Here is a 15,854-nt window from a genome sequence, read left to right on the forward strand (position 1 = left end):
GGCGATCATCAGGTCGTATTTCTGCATCAGCAGAGCGGAGATGATCACACCGATGCTGCCCAGGGTGTCGGCGATGATGTGGAGGAGCACGCCTGCAACACACACACACACACAGAAAGACTCCTTTAGATCACAGTTTCCTTCAGACTGATTGTGTATAGTGTTGTGTGTGAGCGCCCTCTGGTGGCTCGGTGCAGCTCTCACCCTGTAGAATCTGTTTGCTGGCTCCTTTTCCTGGAGTGTGAAACTCATCTGAGTGAAGAGCAGAGAAGAGAAGTCAGTGAACACAACACAGGTCCAGACAGTCGCCACGTTTCCGTGTGCATCTGATCATAATCATTCTTATCGTAAATTCCAACTTCTGTGTTCACATACATGGACGCAAAATAAATTGATCTGATTATTGGATCTGTATCGTGAGCTGGTTTTCTCTTTATATTAAAGGGACAACGAGGAGTTTTGGAAAGCGAAGTGTTTTCACACTACATTTCCCATGAGCCTCTGCGCACCGTGGAATTCTTGGACCGGCGCAAGACGGACATCTTGCAAGAATGTTTTCATTCATCAAGAATTAAAGTCAGAGGTTGGAAGACGGATCACATACCGTCGTAGTTCCCACCATAAACGGCGATTTGGCGGCGTTATTCTCATGACTCGCCGGGCAGCTCACCCAGCATTTCCATCATTAATTAAAATAACAAAATAACGATAGAGACAAAACGATATATTTATCAAAAATGGAGCCATTAACAAGTGGTAACGTAGATTCATCAGACTTTTTTATAACCAAATACAAACTCCTCGTTGTCCCTTTAAATCTGAACTCTCCAGGTCTGGTGTCTCTGTTTTTTTTTAAGTATATTTTTTTGGCTTTTTTTTGCCTTCATTTGATAGCACATAGTGAGATAGACAGGAAAGGGGGAGGCAGAGAGAGGGAATGACGTGCAGGAAAGGTCTGCCCGACGCGGGATTCGAACCGGGGATGCCTGTGTTGAGGCGGCCGCTTTAACCACTGCGCCACGCACCGCCCCCTCCTCTGAGTCTCTAACCCTCCTCTCCTCCATGTGCATCTGTTTCCAACAACGAAGCCGGTGAGAAATCAATCCATGGAGCGGTGGATAAGGTTATTTATCATCTACCATGTTACCATGTGTATATCTGTGTAGTCTTATCTGTCATCAACAAGAGATTACGGGTTACGGGTTAGCGCGTTACGTTTGTGTGGTGGTGTCGCCATGGAGACGAGAGCTGGGACACCGGGTCGGAGGCTCTGATCTTACAAGGTTGGTTTTCAGCCAAGAGACGCTCCATTCTCCCTGGAACTAGTTACTAGTCATTGATTTAACCAGAACTAGGACTCTGGAGCTGGAGACAAGGGACACATGGAGAGGAGTTAAGGTGGAAATACTACAGAGTTCCTCTTTAAGCTGCAGCAACAACAGTTTCTCCTTCTTCTCCTGCTGTGATCTATCTCCAATACGATTCAAGGACGATCTTGGTTCATTTAGAACGATACGATTCACTGACTTGAAATCGCCAAAAATTAAACCAGTGTGACTGTAAAATAAATGCAATTTCCTAGTATCGATACAATCAAATCTATTGTTCACCATTTAAATCAATGTTAGATGGACACATGTCTCCCAGAAGGCCAACTTGCCGAGCACAGATCGATGTAGTTGGATCGTAGGAATATAAATCGATGCATCGATGTAGATGGATCGTTACACCTCTAGTCAAAATCCACCGCCATAAACCACCAGCCGTCTTGATCGGATAATACATTTCTTTCCAAATGATATGAAACCGATATGATTAAAATTTTCCAATCGACGTGTTTCCATGAAGCAGTTTCATTCCGATTTGATTCGGCTTTTCTTCCTGTTTTATTCCCAGTGTGTTTGTCCTCACAGCTCAAAACCATCAGACAACGATGAAACACACTCAGACTGTTGTTGTTTCCTTCACACCCACCATGACGGTGCGGCTCCTCTTCGTGGCTGTGTCCGTGTCCTCCATGACTGTGTCCGTGTCCGTGTCCGTCGTCATGACTGTGTCCGTGTCCTTCGTGTCCGTGTCCGTGTCCGTGTCCGTGTTTGCTCTGGTGTCCGTGTCCTCCGTGGCTGTGTCCGTGGTTCAGGCTGCCGTTGAACAGAGAGTGACTGTGACCGTGACCTGAGACAGAGAGACAGAGAGAGAGATGATCTGAGTTAGTTCAGTCGTTAAAGGAGACATATTCTGCCCATTTTCCACAAATTAAAACAGTTCCCAGGTGTCTTAAAGACGTGTCTGTGACAAGCTTTGGTCAAAATCCCCCAAGGATCAAACATCACGGCTGGTTTCAGTGAACTGTCCCTTTAAATGCAAATGAACCACGGCTCACCAGGCCCAATGTTTTTGTTAATTCTCACATTTTGGGGCCAGAAGCAAAGACAAACACAAGAATCACTGACAGACGTCTTTTCATTTTGAATTTTAACATCACTTTCTTGTAATGTTAAAGGGATAGTTCAACATTTTGTCAAACTGGCCCATCACCATAATCCCTATAGTCATAGCAGTAGGTTCGTTACCTTTAATTGTCGGTGCAAGCTATTTTTAGAACAGCGGAGCGGAGCAGCAGCCTGCTCAGAGCTATGCTACGGAGGCTCATTATGGGATTTCTTGGTTTCCGTCATCATCAAACTCATCAAATACACAATCCAACAACTCCACAACGCTCTGGTGGACAAGTTGTGACCTGCACATTCACCACGCTATGAGATAATAACACAACGTTACCACACAGAGTTGTTTTAGAGGGAAATACAGAGACTGTTGATGAAAAACTGTCCCTGAAGGCAACACGCATCAGCGGTTTTGCATGAATTTCCCTCTAAAACAACTCTGTGTGGTAACGTTGTGTTATTATCTCATAGCGTCACTTTCATTTGAGATATTCTGTGTTATTTTAGTCATAACAAGACGACATATTCTGTAGTAGAAATCCTCTACCTTCGTCTCCGTGAGAGTGTCCGTGTCCTCCGTGCTGGAACACGAAGATCCCCACCAGGTTGACCAGGAGACCGGCTATAGAGACCGGGAGCAGCCGGTCGTGGTGAACGTCAGGAGGCTCCAGAGCGCGCTGGGGGGGGCACAGAGGTTAGAGAGTGTGTGTGTGTGTGTGTGTGTGTATATGTGTGTGTGTGTGTGTGCTACCTCGACTCCTTCAGAGAAGATGAAGAAGGCTGTGAAGATGAGGAAGAGTCCGTTGACGAATCCGGCCAACACCTCAGCTCTGACGTAGCTGCAGCACAAACAACCAGACTGAGTCACCGTCATGGAGTTTATACTGTTGATACAAACTTTATCCACCTGCCAGCTGCTTCTAACACGACCAGGTTAAAGTTTTGACCTGGTTTGTCCAGTATTTACGGAGGTAGATCCTGATCCTGCTGTTATATTGGCTCACCGCTCCTTCATTATAACCGCTGCTTCAGAACCGACCAGTTGCAGCTAAATAATAAACCTCGTTAAAGCAGAAGTAAGCGATCCGGTCGTTTTGGCTAATGCTGCGTTCCAGGCAGGCTTTTGAAACCGTAAATTACAGCTTCAAGTCACAACTTACGACTTTGTAGCGTTTCAGGCAACCCACTCGTGTTTTTCCGACCTGTTTTACCTGTGAAAGTCACTATAACGGCCACTCGTAACTTCCGACCCGTGAACTCGTACCAGATCGAACTGGTACGACTTCACAGGTCGGAAAAACACGAGTTGCGGGCTGCCTTGAACACACCATAACAGTCCTCGTCCCTACGTCACCACATTCACGGCGTTCCTTGGCTGCACACACAGCCCTGCATGCCGTTCTCTCTCCTCATTGGATAAAACTTGTAGGATACGAGAAAAGTTTTCTCCTGGGCTCAGAGCAGAGCAGAGGGACTGACAGACCCGTGTTTCAGACCAAACACTCTATGTAAGTGATTGCTGTCGGAAGATATAACTATTTAAGACTTATATTAACACAAAAATATCGCTTACTTCTACTTTAAGTTTCTCAACCCGCCGCTCGGGTGATGAGGTTATAACAGCCCAAAACTTTAACAACACGTGTCGTCTCCTCCTCTCTCACACTGATAAACACGGCAGCCGACGTCAAATTATCCGACGTTTCTCTCACTCTCACGCCGATGTTCAAGATGATCTGTTATTGTGTTCATTGAAATTTTGTGTGTTTATATAAATATATACACATATACACTACTCACAAAAAGTTAGAGATGTTTGGCTTTTGGATTAAATTTCAGAATGCACCTTTAATGCACTATAACCTTTTACAGGTGAACTTAATTTAACCTTCTCTAAACTTTTGAATGCACATGTCCAGTTGTTCAGTGTTTCAGTCCTTATTGAATAACACGCTGTTCTCTAACAAGGTGATTAACTTCCTGTTGTCCTCCCGGGTCAGGGAAGGAAGGAAGGAAGGAAGGAAGGAAGGAAGGAAGGAAGGAAGGAAGGAAGGAAGGAAGGAAGGAAGGAAGGAAGGAAGGAAGGAAGGAAGGAAGGAAGGAAGGACAAAGGGAGAGATGGGAGGAAAGAAGGAAGGGAAAAAGGAAGGGAAGATAGATGAACAGATTGGGTCAAAAAGGAAGGAAAAGTAAGGACGAAGGGAGGGAAGGAAGGAAGGAAGGAAGGAAGGAAGGAAGGACAAAGGGAGAGATGGGAGGAAAGAAGGAAGGGAAAAAGGAAGGGAAGATAGATGAACAGATTGGGTCAAAAAGGAAGGAAAAGTAAGGACGAAGGGAGGGAAGGAAGGAAGGAAGGAAGGAAGGAAGGAAGGAAGGAAGGAAGGAAGGAAGGAAGGATTGTGGAAAGAAGGAAGGGAAAAGGACAGAAAGAAATATAGAGGGAGGAAGAAGTAAGGAAGAAGGGAACGAAGGAAGGAAGGACAGAAGGAAGGGAAAAAGGAAGGAAAGAAAAATGGAGGGAAGGAACAGATTAGGTCAAGGAAGGAAGCAGAAGGACGGACGAAGGAAGGAAGGAAGGAAGGAAGGAAGGAAGGAAGGAAGGAAGGAAGGAAGGATGGAGGAAGGGAACAGATTGGGTCAATTTGACCCAGAAGGACGACAAGAGGGTTTTAAACACAAACATCACCAGCACCGTCTGATGTAGTGGTTCAGTTGTCATGGAAACACTAAATGTTCTGGTTCATATCAGTGACAGTTTGTAGACAGTCCTCTCCTCTCCACCATGTTACCATGGTGACATCATGACACCAAGACAACACCAAAACAGCTTTTGTTTGAGATAAAGAAACGACCATTGCATCCTGCTACTTATAAGGCCTCATGATAGAGTATCACTGTATAGGAACTTTTTAAAGGGATATTCTGGTCAAATATCCCTAACTTTTTGTGAGTAGTGTATATATATATATAAAGTACAAGCAGTATCAGTGAGTACTCCAGAGTGAGTACCAGTGGTCTCACCCGTAGGAGAAGCTGTCGTTGGACCTCCACCTGGAGATGACGGAGGCTGCCAGACCGGCCAGCAGAGCCGTGCAGTCGAAGAACATGTGGAAGGAGTCGGAGATCAGACCTAGACTGGACACACACACACACACACACACACACACACAGTAAATATACACACACATAAACCATACAATGTACATTTCATTCATAACTGATACAAATATCTATCCAGCGTTATCATTTATTTTCATGGCACTTCCTGGTTGTGTGTTTGCTACGTGACTGTCCACTGGACTTTATCTATCTTAGTTTAAGTGTGTGTTATTATTTTCTTATTAATATTATTCTAAACGTATTGTTCAGTTGTTGTTGCTATGACGTCAGATTCCTTGAATGTATGAAGCAGCAGCAACTGGGTCAGTAAATCTGAATCTGATTCTCTCACACACACACAGACACACACGCGCGCGCACACACGCATGTCAGTGGGAAGATAACCTGGGTCATATTACTTTATTACAGTGTGTGTGTGTGTGTGTGTGTGTGTGTCTGTGTGTGTGTCATCATCAAATCTATGGCTCTGTTTAACATGGACACTGACAAGACACACACTCTGTGTCAACATGTAGAGTTGTGTAGTTTGTACTGTACAGGACAGCAGTGACTCTGACGGTCACATCGATATAGATGTGTATGTGTGTGTGTGTGTGTGTGTGTGTGTGTTGTGCAATCAGGTTTTATGTATTAGAGTTACCAGGAGAATAAAGTGTATGAATGAAATGAAAACACACAACCAAACACACATAGACACACAAACAAACAAACAAATGCACACTTCATCACACATTACACACAAAAAAACAATCAAACAAACACACAAGTGCTCACTGACAAGACACACACACACACAAAGACACACATTTTATCACAAACACACACTTCTGTGGTCACTGACAAGACACACACACACACACACTTTAACACACACAAACACAGACACACTTTAACACATACAAACAAACGGCATGTGCTCACTGACAAGACACACACAGACATCATTACACACAAAACAAACAAGCAAACAAACAAACACACACACTTAATCAAACACACAAGTGCTCACTGACAAGACACACATACATACACACAGACACACACTTCATCACACACACATAGACAAAAAACAAATACACATTGTGCTCACTGGCAAGACACAAGACACACAAACCTCATCATCTCACACAAAGACACACATTTTATCACACACACACACACACACATACTTCTGTGGTCACTGACAACACACACACACACACACACACACACACACACACACACACACACACACACACACACTTCACCACACACACACACACACACACTCTCCAACACATACGTGGCACATCGCGGCTCTGACCCAGCAGCCAAACACCCAGACACCCAGACAGACACCGACCCGCCGCGGCAGCAGCAGCCGGGCCGCGGTGCGCCTCCCTCGGCCTACCTGTTGCTCCAGATGCCGTACATGAGCTCCACGAAGGCGAAGGAGAGGTTGAGGCAGAGGAAGGAGAACAGATTCCTGGACGTCTTATCCGCGAAGATGGACCTGGAAAACACAACAACAAACACAACCACACACCTTCATCACATCACATCACCACAGTCTGAACTGAAACACACACTAACACACACACACAACACACAAACAGACACACACCGACACCGACCGACCGACATCGATGTGTGTCTGACCGGGGCGACGGCCTGAGCGCAGCCGGGCAGAGAGGCGCTAGCAGCGGGCTAGCAGCCGACCGTTAGCCGCTGTAGCCGCCGCTAGCAGTAGCCGTTAGCAGCAGCCGTTAGACTGACCTGAACCAGCCGGACAGCTTCAGCAGCAGGTTGAACTTGGCGGGTTTGTACTCGTCGTCTTTTATAGATAAAGGTAACATCTTCACACCTGGTTGTATATATAATATGTACACACTCTCTCTCTCTCTCTCTCAGCCTCTCTCACACACTCACTCACACACATACACACACATATACACACACACACACACCGACACTGACTGACGAGACGTGGCCTAGCTTGGTACGCTGCTAATGGCCAACTTCCGGTTCGCACGGATTTCACAATAAAAGCCGCAAACACAAAACAGACCGACAGAGGTTCCGGGGTGACGTCACTAAGCACTGATACTACTACTAATAATACTACTGGTACTGAAACTACTGATACTACTGTAAAACTACTGCTACTGATAGGCTACTACTGATAATACTACTACTAATACTACTGGTAGTGATAATACCACTGATAGGCTACTACTAATAGTAGGCTACCTACACTACTACCACATACTACTACTGCTAATACTACTACTAGGTGTAGTGTATTATCCACCTGAACATTTTTGCTTTAATATCTTCAATTATCTTATGTTCTTCATGGTGTTTTCTTAGCCTAAAAGTTAAGGGATAGGTTAGAGATCATTCACCATTTGGATAGGAACTTCATTTGTGATAAGTAACAGTTTATATAAATATAAATAAAATCAGATGTTACAAGAGAAAAGGCACACGCATACATTTACAGCAAGATGTTTAGATTAGGTGTCTAGTAGTAGCCTAGTGTGGAATGTACCCTGAGAAATGTGTTTCTTGTCATCTACCCATCTCTGTGGGTCATAGTTTTTGGGGATACTTGACACTGTATCTATGTTTAAGGCAAGGCAAGGCAATTTTATTTGTATAGCCCGTTTTTACAAACAGTTTGTCTCAAAGGGCTTCACATGGCATCATAACAACATCCTCTGTCCTTAGACCCTCACATCGACTGAGGAAAAACTCCATGGAAAACCCTTTTAACAGGGAAAACCAGGAGAAACCTCAGGGTGAGCAACAGAGGAGGGATCCCTCACCCAGGACGGACAGACGTGCAATAGATGTTGTTACAGACAAGAAAACAGTTTATAGTTTGTCACAGAATGTGCGAAATATGGAAATGTTAGCAGGAGTTGATGAAGGCAGTCTCTGGTGAGGGGGGGGGGGGGGGGGGGGCAGGGAGAGCTGGCCAGCTCGATGGGAGGACTGGGTGGTAGACTGGTCCATGGGAGGGGAGGGGACTACTGATACTATTGGTACTATACTACTACTACTACTACTACTGATAATACTACTAACCACTACACTAATAAACTTCTATCAGTGTTGAAAACTTCTCTCCTCTTCATCATCACCATTATCATCGTCCTCACTGTGTCTGGTAACTGGACAGCAGAGGGAGCCAGAGCTCTGTGTGTGTGTGTGTGTGTGTGTGTGTGTGTGTGTGTGTGTGTGTGTGTGTGTGTGTGTGTGTGTGTGTGTGTGTGTGTGTGTGTGTGTTCCCCTGTGGAGCCTCAGGTTTGTTGACACTGAGCTGGAGGACAAAGTCTGAGCTGCTGCTGGATCAGAGCTGAATCTAAAAGCTTCAGCTCCACCACACACACAGTTCACCGGTCAGCAGCAACAACAACAGAGTAATACATTCTTCATTAGTTCATTTCATCATTTCATCATTTTATTCGTCATTAAAGTTCACAACTTGAACTTGAAACTTGAACTAAGCAGATAATCAAAACCAGGGACGGAGGGTTTGCAGTTGTTCTATTTTGCTAAATGTGGATGTGGTAATACCAAAGTAGGAGGATGTTAATAATGTTAGAGACAGTTAAGGCTAAATGCTAAATGATCCATATAAAACATAATATGATATAGATCAAATGGTTGTATATCATTCATTCTTAGAGAATATTATATTTCTTTTTTATGTCAGACCAAAAACTATTGTGTTAGAGGGCATAAAAACCCCCCTAGATGTTATAGAGTTTCATTTTCACACAGATTTTTGAGAAGTTAAAATAGGCCATCTGATAAATTTAGAGTCTGCTCTATAATGGAATTAGATCCTCGCCAAATCATCCCTCCGTCATAATCATGAAACATTTTGGTTTCCAAAAAACGACTAATAGATTTCTTACATTTTTTTTTTTAATCAATTAGATTACACTGTCCATCAATGAAGTCTTTTATGAAGCGCGTATCGAGGCTTGTTGCTTGTTGCTTTTAGCGGGAATGTCGTCACTTATGACGTCTGAAGCTTCGCTGGTTTCCAAGCACAGTGGAAAAATATATTGTTTCTCAATTAAAAATGAATAAAGACACATCAACATCCCAGTATCATAAGCACAAATCCCGTCTTTTGAAAACACTGCAACAGTTTTAAATAAACATCTCATCATGTCCTATTCAAACATCGACAGAGTTTCAGTTTTTTGACATGAATAGACCTCTATACCATCAAAATATTAGATAAATGAATGAATAAACTGCACAAAATCAGAATATGTGTTTTTATTTCTATTCTTGGCAGTGATGATTCCCATCCAGCCAAGAGTTGGAATGACATTAAAGGGTTTGTGTGCACATGAAGCCTCAAGGAAATGAACCTTTTTTCTAACAGGTTGGATGGAAAGCCTTAAGGGTCAATCCTCATCACGGCCGTACATGACAGGTTCAGTTCACAGCAGCGTCTTTACTACTGTGTTTCTTGAACTCACAATCCACAAATACATTTTATGCTCCTTCTCTCTTTCTTTCTCGAGGCGGGAAGATGATGTTGTCCTGAATTAAGCCCCGCCCCCCTGTGATGCATCTGCAGGGTGTATACTGGATAATAAAAAACTAAATTATGTCTAAACAAAGCGAATAGGAACAAAAAAAACACACAACTACTGTTTATTCTTTTGATGCATCTGTACAGGCAGGGGTTGTGGGCCGTCACTCGGTTTTAAAGTCCCCCTCCAACGATCCTTTTTGGTTATTTTAAAACATTCTCTGTGGTCTTTAAATTGTGATTATGACGTTTTTAGTCAAAATCACAAAACCTGTGACATTTCCCAGGTCTCTCCTTCTGCACAGCACCAGCAGCTCATTAGCAATGCGAGTGGTGGGCGGAGACTGAGCTGCTCTGCACCCGCCCAGCCACCAATTCACGCATAATCGCGCAATACCGCCAGGCAGCTGTAGTCTTGTGAACATGTGAAAAGCACGAAAAACACGATTTTCATGGGAGGGGGTCTTTAAGGAGGACTGAGGGGGCTTATAGCCTCCAGGGGATCCACAGGATGTGAGCGAACGTGTGCTCACATCCTGCACCCAACTGTGCAAAAGCAGACGCTAAAAAAAGTGAATCTGAGCAATTTTACAGATGTTTTATATCAATGTGACCTTTCTCAGGAACCAGACTGGAAAACTAATTATATTTCACTAATAGCCTGTGTCATAATGGTTATTTACTCCATCCAAATAGGATTTCACCCAGACCTCTTCACATTTTACCATCCAAATAAGACCAGACAACAGAAATTAAGTTGGACTCCAAGTGGAGCAGATATTTTACTAATAAAAACTATGCACAGAAATTTGAAAAATATAAACAAAGTGAATGACCAAGTTTAACACAAACCCAAATTTGCAATAACTAGGAGCAGATGTATGTTTATGGTGTCTAACTAACATATTTCCTGTTTCAAAGTGAGTAACACAGCAAATGCTCCCGAAGGAAGTCACCCCAAAGATGCACATTATGATTTTCTGACGCTTATTTTTGCTACTAGTTTGCAGAGTTGCACTGTGATGGGGGAGACATCTTTGCATTCAGCAAAGTCTCTGCTTTCATATGACACCCTGTTTATGTGGTTAGCTTGAAGTGGTGACATCAGCAGAAGCACAAAAGTGGACATGTGCCGTTTTCCAGTTTTTGTTACATGTGTATATAATTACCTGGGGTTTGAATTGTATTTTGTTCGGGTGGCAAAGCTTCATATATCTGAGTTTCTCCCTGTCATTCTGGTATGCAACATGTTAGAACTGATGCTTGTGTGCACAGAGATCGTCTATACAGCACGCATCTCACCAAATTATTTGGAGGGGGGGTGAATCTGTTCTTTCAAAATATTGGTGTAGACATGTCCATACCTTCCATACACAAACCTACGCACTGCAAAAACTCAAATATCTCACCAAGAATATTCGTCCTATTTCTAGTCAAAATGTCATTTCTAGTCAAAACAAACCTCATTTTACTTAAAATAAGACTCATCACATAAAAAGTAACTTGTTTTTAGACACTTTTTACTTCTTTCAAGCATGTTTTCACTTGAAATTTGTAGAAAAATCTGATAGCGGAGCAAGTTTTTCTTTCCTATTACAAGCACAAAAAACATGGCAGATTTTTCTACTTATTTCAAGTGAAAATTTGTTTGAAATAAGTGAAAATGATCTAAAAACAAGTTCATTTTTAGGTGATGAGTCTTATTTTAAGTGGAAATAGATGAGTTTTGACTAGAAATGAGACATTTTGATAAGAAACAAGACAAATATTCTTGGAAAGATTTTGAGTTTTTGCAGTGCGGCCTTGCTTCAGACTGAAAACAAAGGGCCAGAACCAGGACCTGCTCACTGCAAAAATTCAAAATCTTTCCAAGAATATTTGTCTTATTTCTAGTCAAAATAAATCTAATTATACTTAAAATAAGACTCATCACATAAAAAGTAGCTTGTTTTTAGACACTTTTTAATTTTTTCAAGCAAATTTTCCACTTATTTCAAGTGAAAATTTGTTTGAAACTAGTGAAAATGATCTAAAAACAAGTTCATTTTTAGGTTATGAGTCTCATTTTAAGTGGAAATAGATTAGTTTTGACTAGAAATGAGACATTTTGATAAGAAATAAGACAAATATTCTTGGAAAGATTTTGAGTTTTTGCAGTGCGGCCTTGCTTCAGACTGAAAACAAACAACAAGGGCCAGAACCAGGACCTGCTGCTTGCAGCTGCAGCTCTAGTGCATCATGTTCCAGACCAGGTCTGCAAAGTGGGTCCATCATCATGCGGTTCTGGACTGAACCACCTCGGACCACGAGACAGAGAACTTACAGCTCCTGTTCTGTGAGGCAGGAAATACCAGCGTGGCAGGAGATTAAATAGACAAGATGCAGCAGAAAAGCTTCGTCCTCTCTTACACAACAGCAGCAGCAGCACTCAGAGAGTCAGAGGTCGCTGGGGGCCTGGCAGGACAGCGAGAGTGAAAAACACCAGCTGGAGCAGAAAAAGGACACATTTATCAACGCATTCGCTTTGTTTTAAGCTGAATCTGCATCAGCGGAGCCGGTCCACCAGGAACAGAAGCCGGGCCGCCGGGGGCCAGGGGTCCCCCAGGGGGGCCCGAGGTTCTGTTCACTGTCGCTGCTGTAGCTTTAGTAAAATATCTGCACTGTGTCGCTGAGTGTCAGAGACAGGAAGCTCTGCACCAAAGTCAGCAAAATGCAAAAACACATACAAAAATACACGGAGAGACACTATAAGCAGAAAACAAAAGTCTTAGACAGGAAGTCTCTGATATTCACAGTAATGGTCCGGTGCACGAGGGTCATCCTGTAGACCGCTGCGAAGGTCGAGGCCAGTCCACATCCACATTAATTGAGCAGCAGCGACGACGATGACAGTCAGACGAAGCGAACGCTGCAGCTTTCATGTTTATTTAAAGAAGTTTATTTTGGTTGTTTTCAGACAGAGGCTAAAGGGGGATCAGTCTAATTCCTGGCTTGGATCCTTTTGAATAAATTAAAGGGATAGTTCACCCAAAATTGAAATTTCACTCATTATCTCCTCCCCCTCATGTGGACTAAGGGCTGGGAGAAGTTTCAGAGTCCTCCGTGCCTTCTCTGAGTTACAGGGCTCAGAGGGTCTCGGCGTAGCAGTGCATGTCCATATGACGGGTGCAAATGGATACCAACTGTCTTCGTAACAAAAAGACACACCAAAAAACATCCAAATACCTCCATGCTGCTCGTATGTAATGTCCGTCTTGTATTGAATCCTCGAAATGCAAGATTGTCCCGAAAAAAATTAAATAAGTCTATATTTCAAGCTTGTTTTGTAGCGGAAGCTTCTCGAAGCTCCTCTTCCCGGTTTGTCAAATTTGGACGAACTGGGAACCGGTCTTTGCCCTTTAAACCTTTACTCATCATAAAGGAGAATTACATCCTAATTTGGATGTTTTTTGGTGTGTCTTTTTGTTACGAAGACAGTTGGTATCCATTTGCAACCGTTATATGGACATGCACTGCTACGCCGAGACCCCCTGTAACTCAGAGAAGCCACGGATAAATTTCAATTTTGGGTGAACTATCCCTTTAAATGTCCTTGGTGGTGGTTTTTTTCCCTCTTCAACACAAGAGCTCATAGGCTCTCCAGCCTGTCGTCATGGGAACAGGAGGGTTTCAGTCGCAAGGTGTGAAGAAGACATGAATGTGGATCAGATCTTCGGTCTCTTTGTTTATCATTTGGCTGAAGCACAGAAACTATATCACACTAATTGTCTTATAAACATGTGGTCGTATGGGACCGAACAGCAAAACAGGTGTCGAGTTGTTTTATTCAGAAGCTCAACACAGAGGGAGTTTAAACCCTGGGACATGTGGTGTTTTATTGTGTTTTTTAGGCTCTGATGTAGCTAGAATAAAGGCGTCTCTATGGTTACCGCATGTGATATCCTGAAGACTTCCAGTAAACACTTCAATGTGGGGAGAAGTGAAAGGGAAAGTTGATTGAAATCCTGCTGAAACGGAGGAAATTCCCAGTGAAACTTAAATCATGTTCCAGCAAAGTCAAACTCGAAAGTGAGGAAATAAATATATCTTTAATAATAAAAGCACAGAAACTGTACACGAATCTACACACATACAAGTCTGATCAGGTCAAGAACTCCAGCAGATAGTTCAAACAAACAAACCCCAGTGTGGTTCTCAGATAACTGAATTCTTAAGTTTCACAGCTAAAACATTTAAAAAAAACTGAAGCCAAAGTTTCGACTGTTTCAGTTTAACTCTTCACATTCACTGTCATTCTGCTGAAAAATCAACGGGCTGCAAAAAGAGACGACTACGCTGAGAGACGAGGGGGTGTTATTGCTGTTTAAATATTACATCTAGGCCTATATCTTACAATATTTAGCCCTGGCTGGACCATGGAGATCTTCAGGGCTGAGCTGCTGTGGCTGTGTGGAGGCGTGGGAGCAGAAAGCTGGAACAGGATGTGGTTAAAACTCATGGGGAGGTGGACAGCGCTAAGTGATAGCATGCTACAAAATAAAAAAAAGAAAAGGAAAAAAAGTCCACAGAATGAGCTGGGACTGGTGTTCTGGATCAGAGCATCGGCATTCTGTGTTTTATGAGGAGCCACATTCTGGAAACACAGCACAGAGCAGCAAATAGCCTACTGGAATGTCCTATTGGGAGGTGGTAGAATGATTTGAAGTGGTAGTCACATGTTGGGAGGTGGTAGTCACATTATTACAAGTGGTAGTCACATGAATTGAACTGGTTGTCACATGAATTGAACTGGTAGTCCCATGTTGGGAGGTGGTAGTCACATCACATGAATTGGTAGTCACATTATTACAAGTGGTAGTAACATGATAGGTGGTGGTAGTCGCATCACTTGAAGCGGTAGTCACATGAATTGAACTGGTAGTCACATGTTGGGAGGTGGTAGCCACATTATTTTAAGTGGTACTCACATTATTACAAGTGGTAGTCCCATGAATTGAACTGGTAGTCACATACATGAATTGGACTGGTAGTCACATGTTGGGAGGTGGTAGCCACATTATTTGAAGTGGTAGTCACATACATGAATTGGACTGGTAGTCACATGTTGGGAGGTGGTAGCCACATTATTTGAAGTGGTAGTTACATGAATTGAACTGGTAGTCACATGATAGGTGGTAGTAGTCACATTACTTGAAGTGGTAGTCACATTATTTGAAGTGGTAGCCACATGAATTGAACTGGTAGTCACATTATTACAAGTGGTAGTAACATGATAGGTGGTGGTAGTCGCATCACTTGAAGCGGTAGTCACATGAATTGAAGTGGTAGTCACATGTTGGGAGGTGGTAGTCACATCCCTTAAACTGGTAGTCACATGATTTGAAGTGGAACTCACATGATTTGAAGTGGTAACCACATTATTTGAAGTGGTAGTCACATGATTTGAAGTGGAACTCACATGATTTGAAGTGGTAACCACATGATTAGAAGTGGTAGCCACATTATTTGAAGTGGTAGTCACATGCATTGAACTGGTAGTCACATGTTGGGAGGTGGTAGCCATATTATTTGAAGTGTAGTCACATGACTTGAACTGGTAGTCACATTATTACAAGTGGTAGCCACACTATTTAAAGTGGTAACCACATGAATTGAACTGGTAGTCACATGTTGGGAGGTGGTAGCCACATTATTTGAAGTGGTAGTCACATTATTACAAGTGGTAGTCACATGATAGGTGGTAGTCA

General features: G+C 43.0%; 1 protein-coding gene across 1 annotated transcript in view; it reads right to left on the bottom strand.

Annotated features, from left to right (window-relative positions):
• The window catches only part of slc30a7 (solute carrier family 30 member 7), a 13,407-nt gene extending 5,997 nt beyond the window's left edge, over window positions 1–7,410 (bottom strand). Inside the window, exons 1-8 of the mRNA XM_085775196.1 lie at window positions 7,323–7,410; window positions 6,958–7,059; window positions 5,469–5,582; window positions 3,199–3,286; window positions 2,995–3,124; window positions 1,975–2,175; window positions 205–252; window positions 1–92 (exon numbers count right to left, since the gene is read on the bottom strand). The exon at window positions 1–92 is cut by the window's left edge and continues 44 nt beyond it. Of these exons, the coding sequence (XP_085631322.1) occupies window positions 1–92; window positions 205–252; window positions 1,975–2,175; window positions 2,995–3,124; window positions 3,199–3,286; window positions 5,469–5,582; window positions 6,958–7,059; window positions 7,323–7,402 (855 nt within the window). The 5' untranslated portion in view covers window positions 7,403–7,410. The remainder of the gene's footprint in view (window positions 93–204; window positions 253–1,974; window positions 2,176–2,994; window positions 3,125–3,198; window positions 3,287–5,468; window positions 5,583–6,957; window positions 7,060–7,322) is intronic.
• Window positions 7,411–15,854: the final 8,444 nt, after the last annotated feature.

The sequence above is a fragment of the Trachurus japonicus genome, chromosome 4 (assembly GCF_045865225.1).
Source record: "Trachurus japonicus isolate A0001 chromosome 4, Traja_1.0".
NCBI lineage: Eukaryota > Metazoa > Chordata > Actinopteri > Carangiformes > Carangidae > Trachurus > Trachurus japonicus.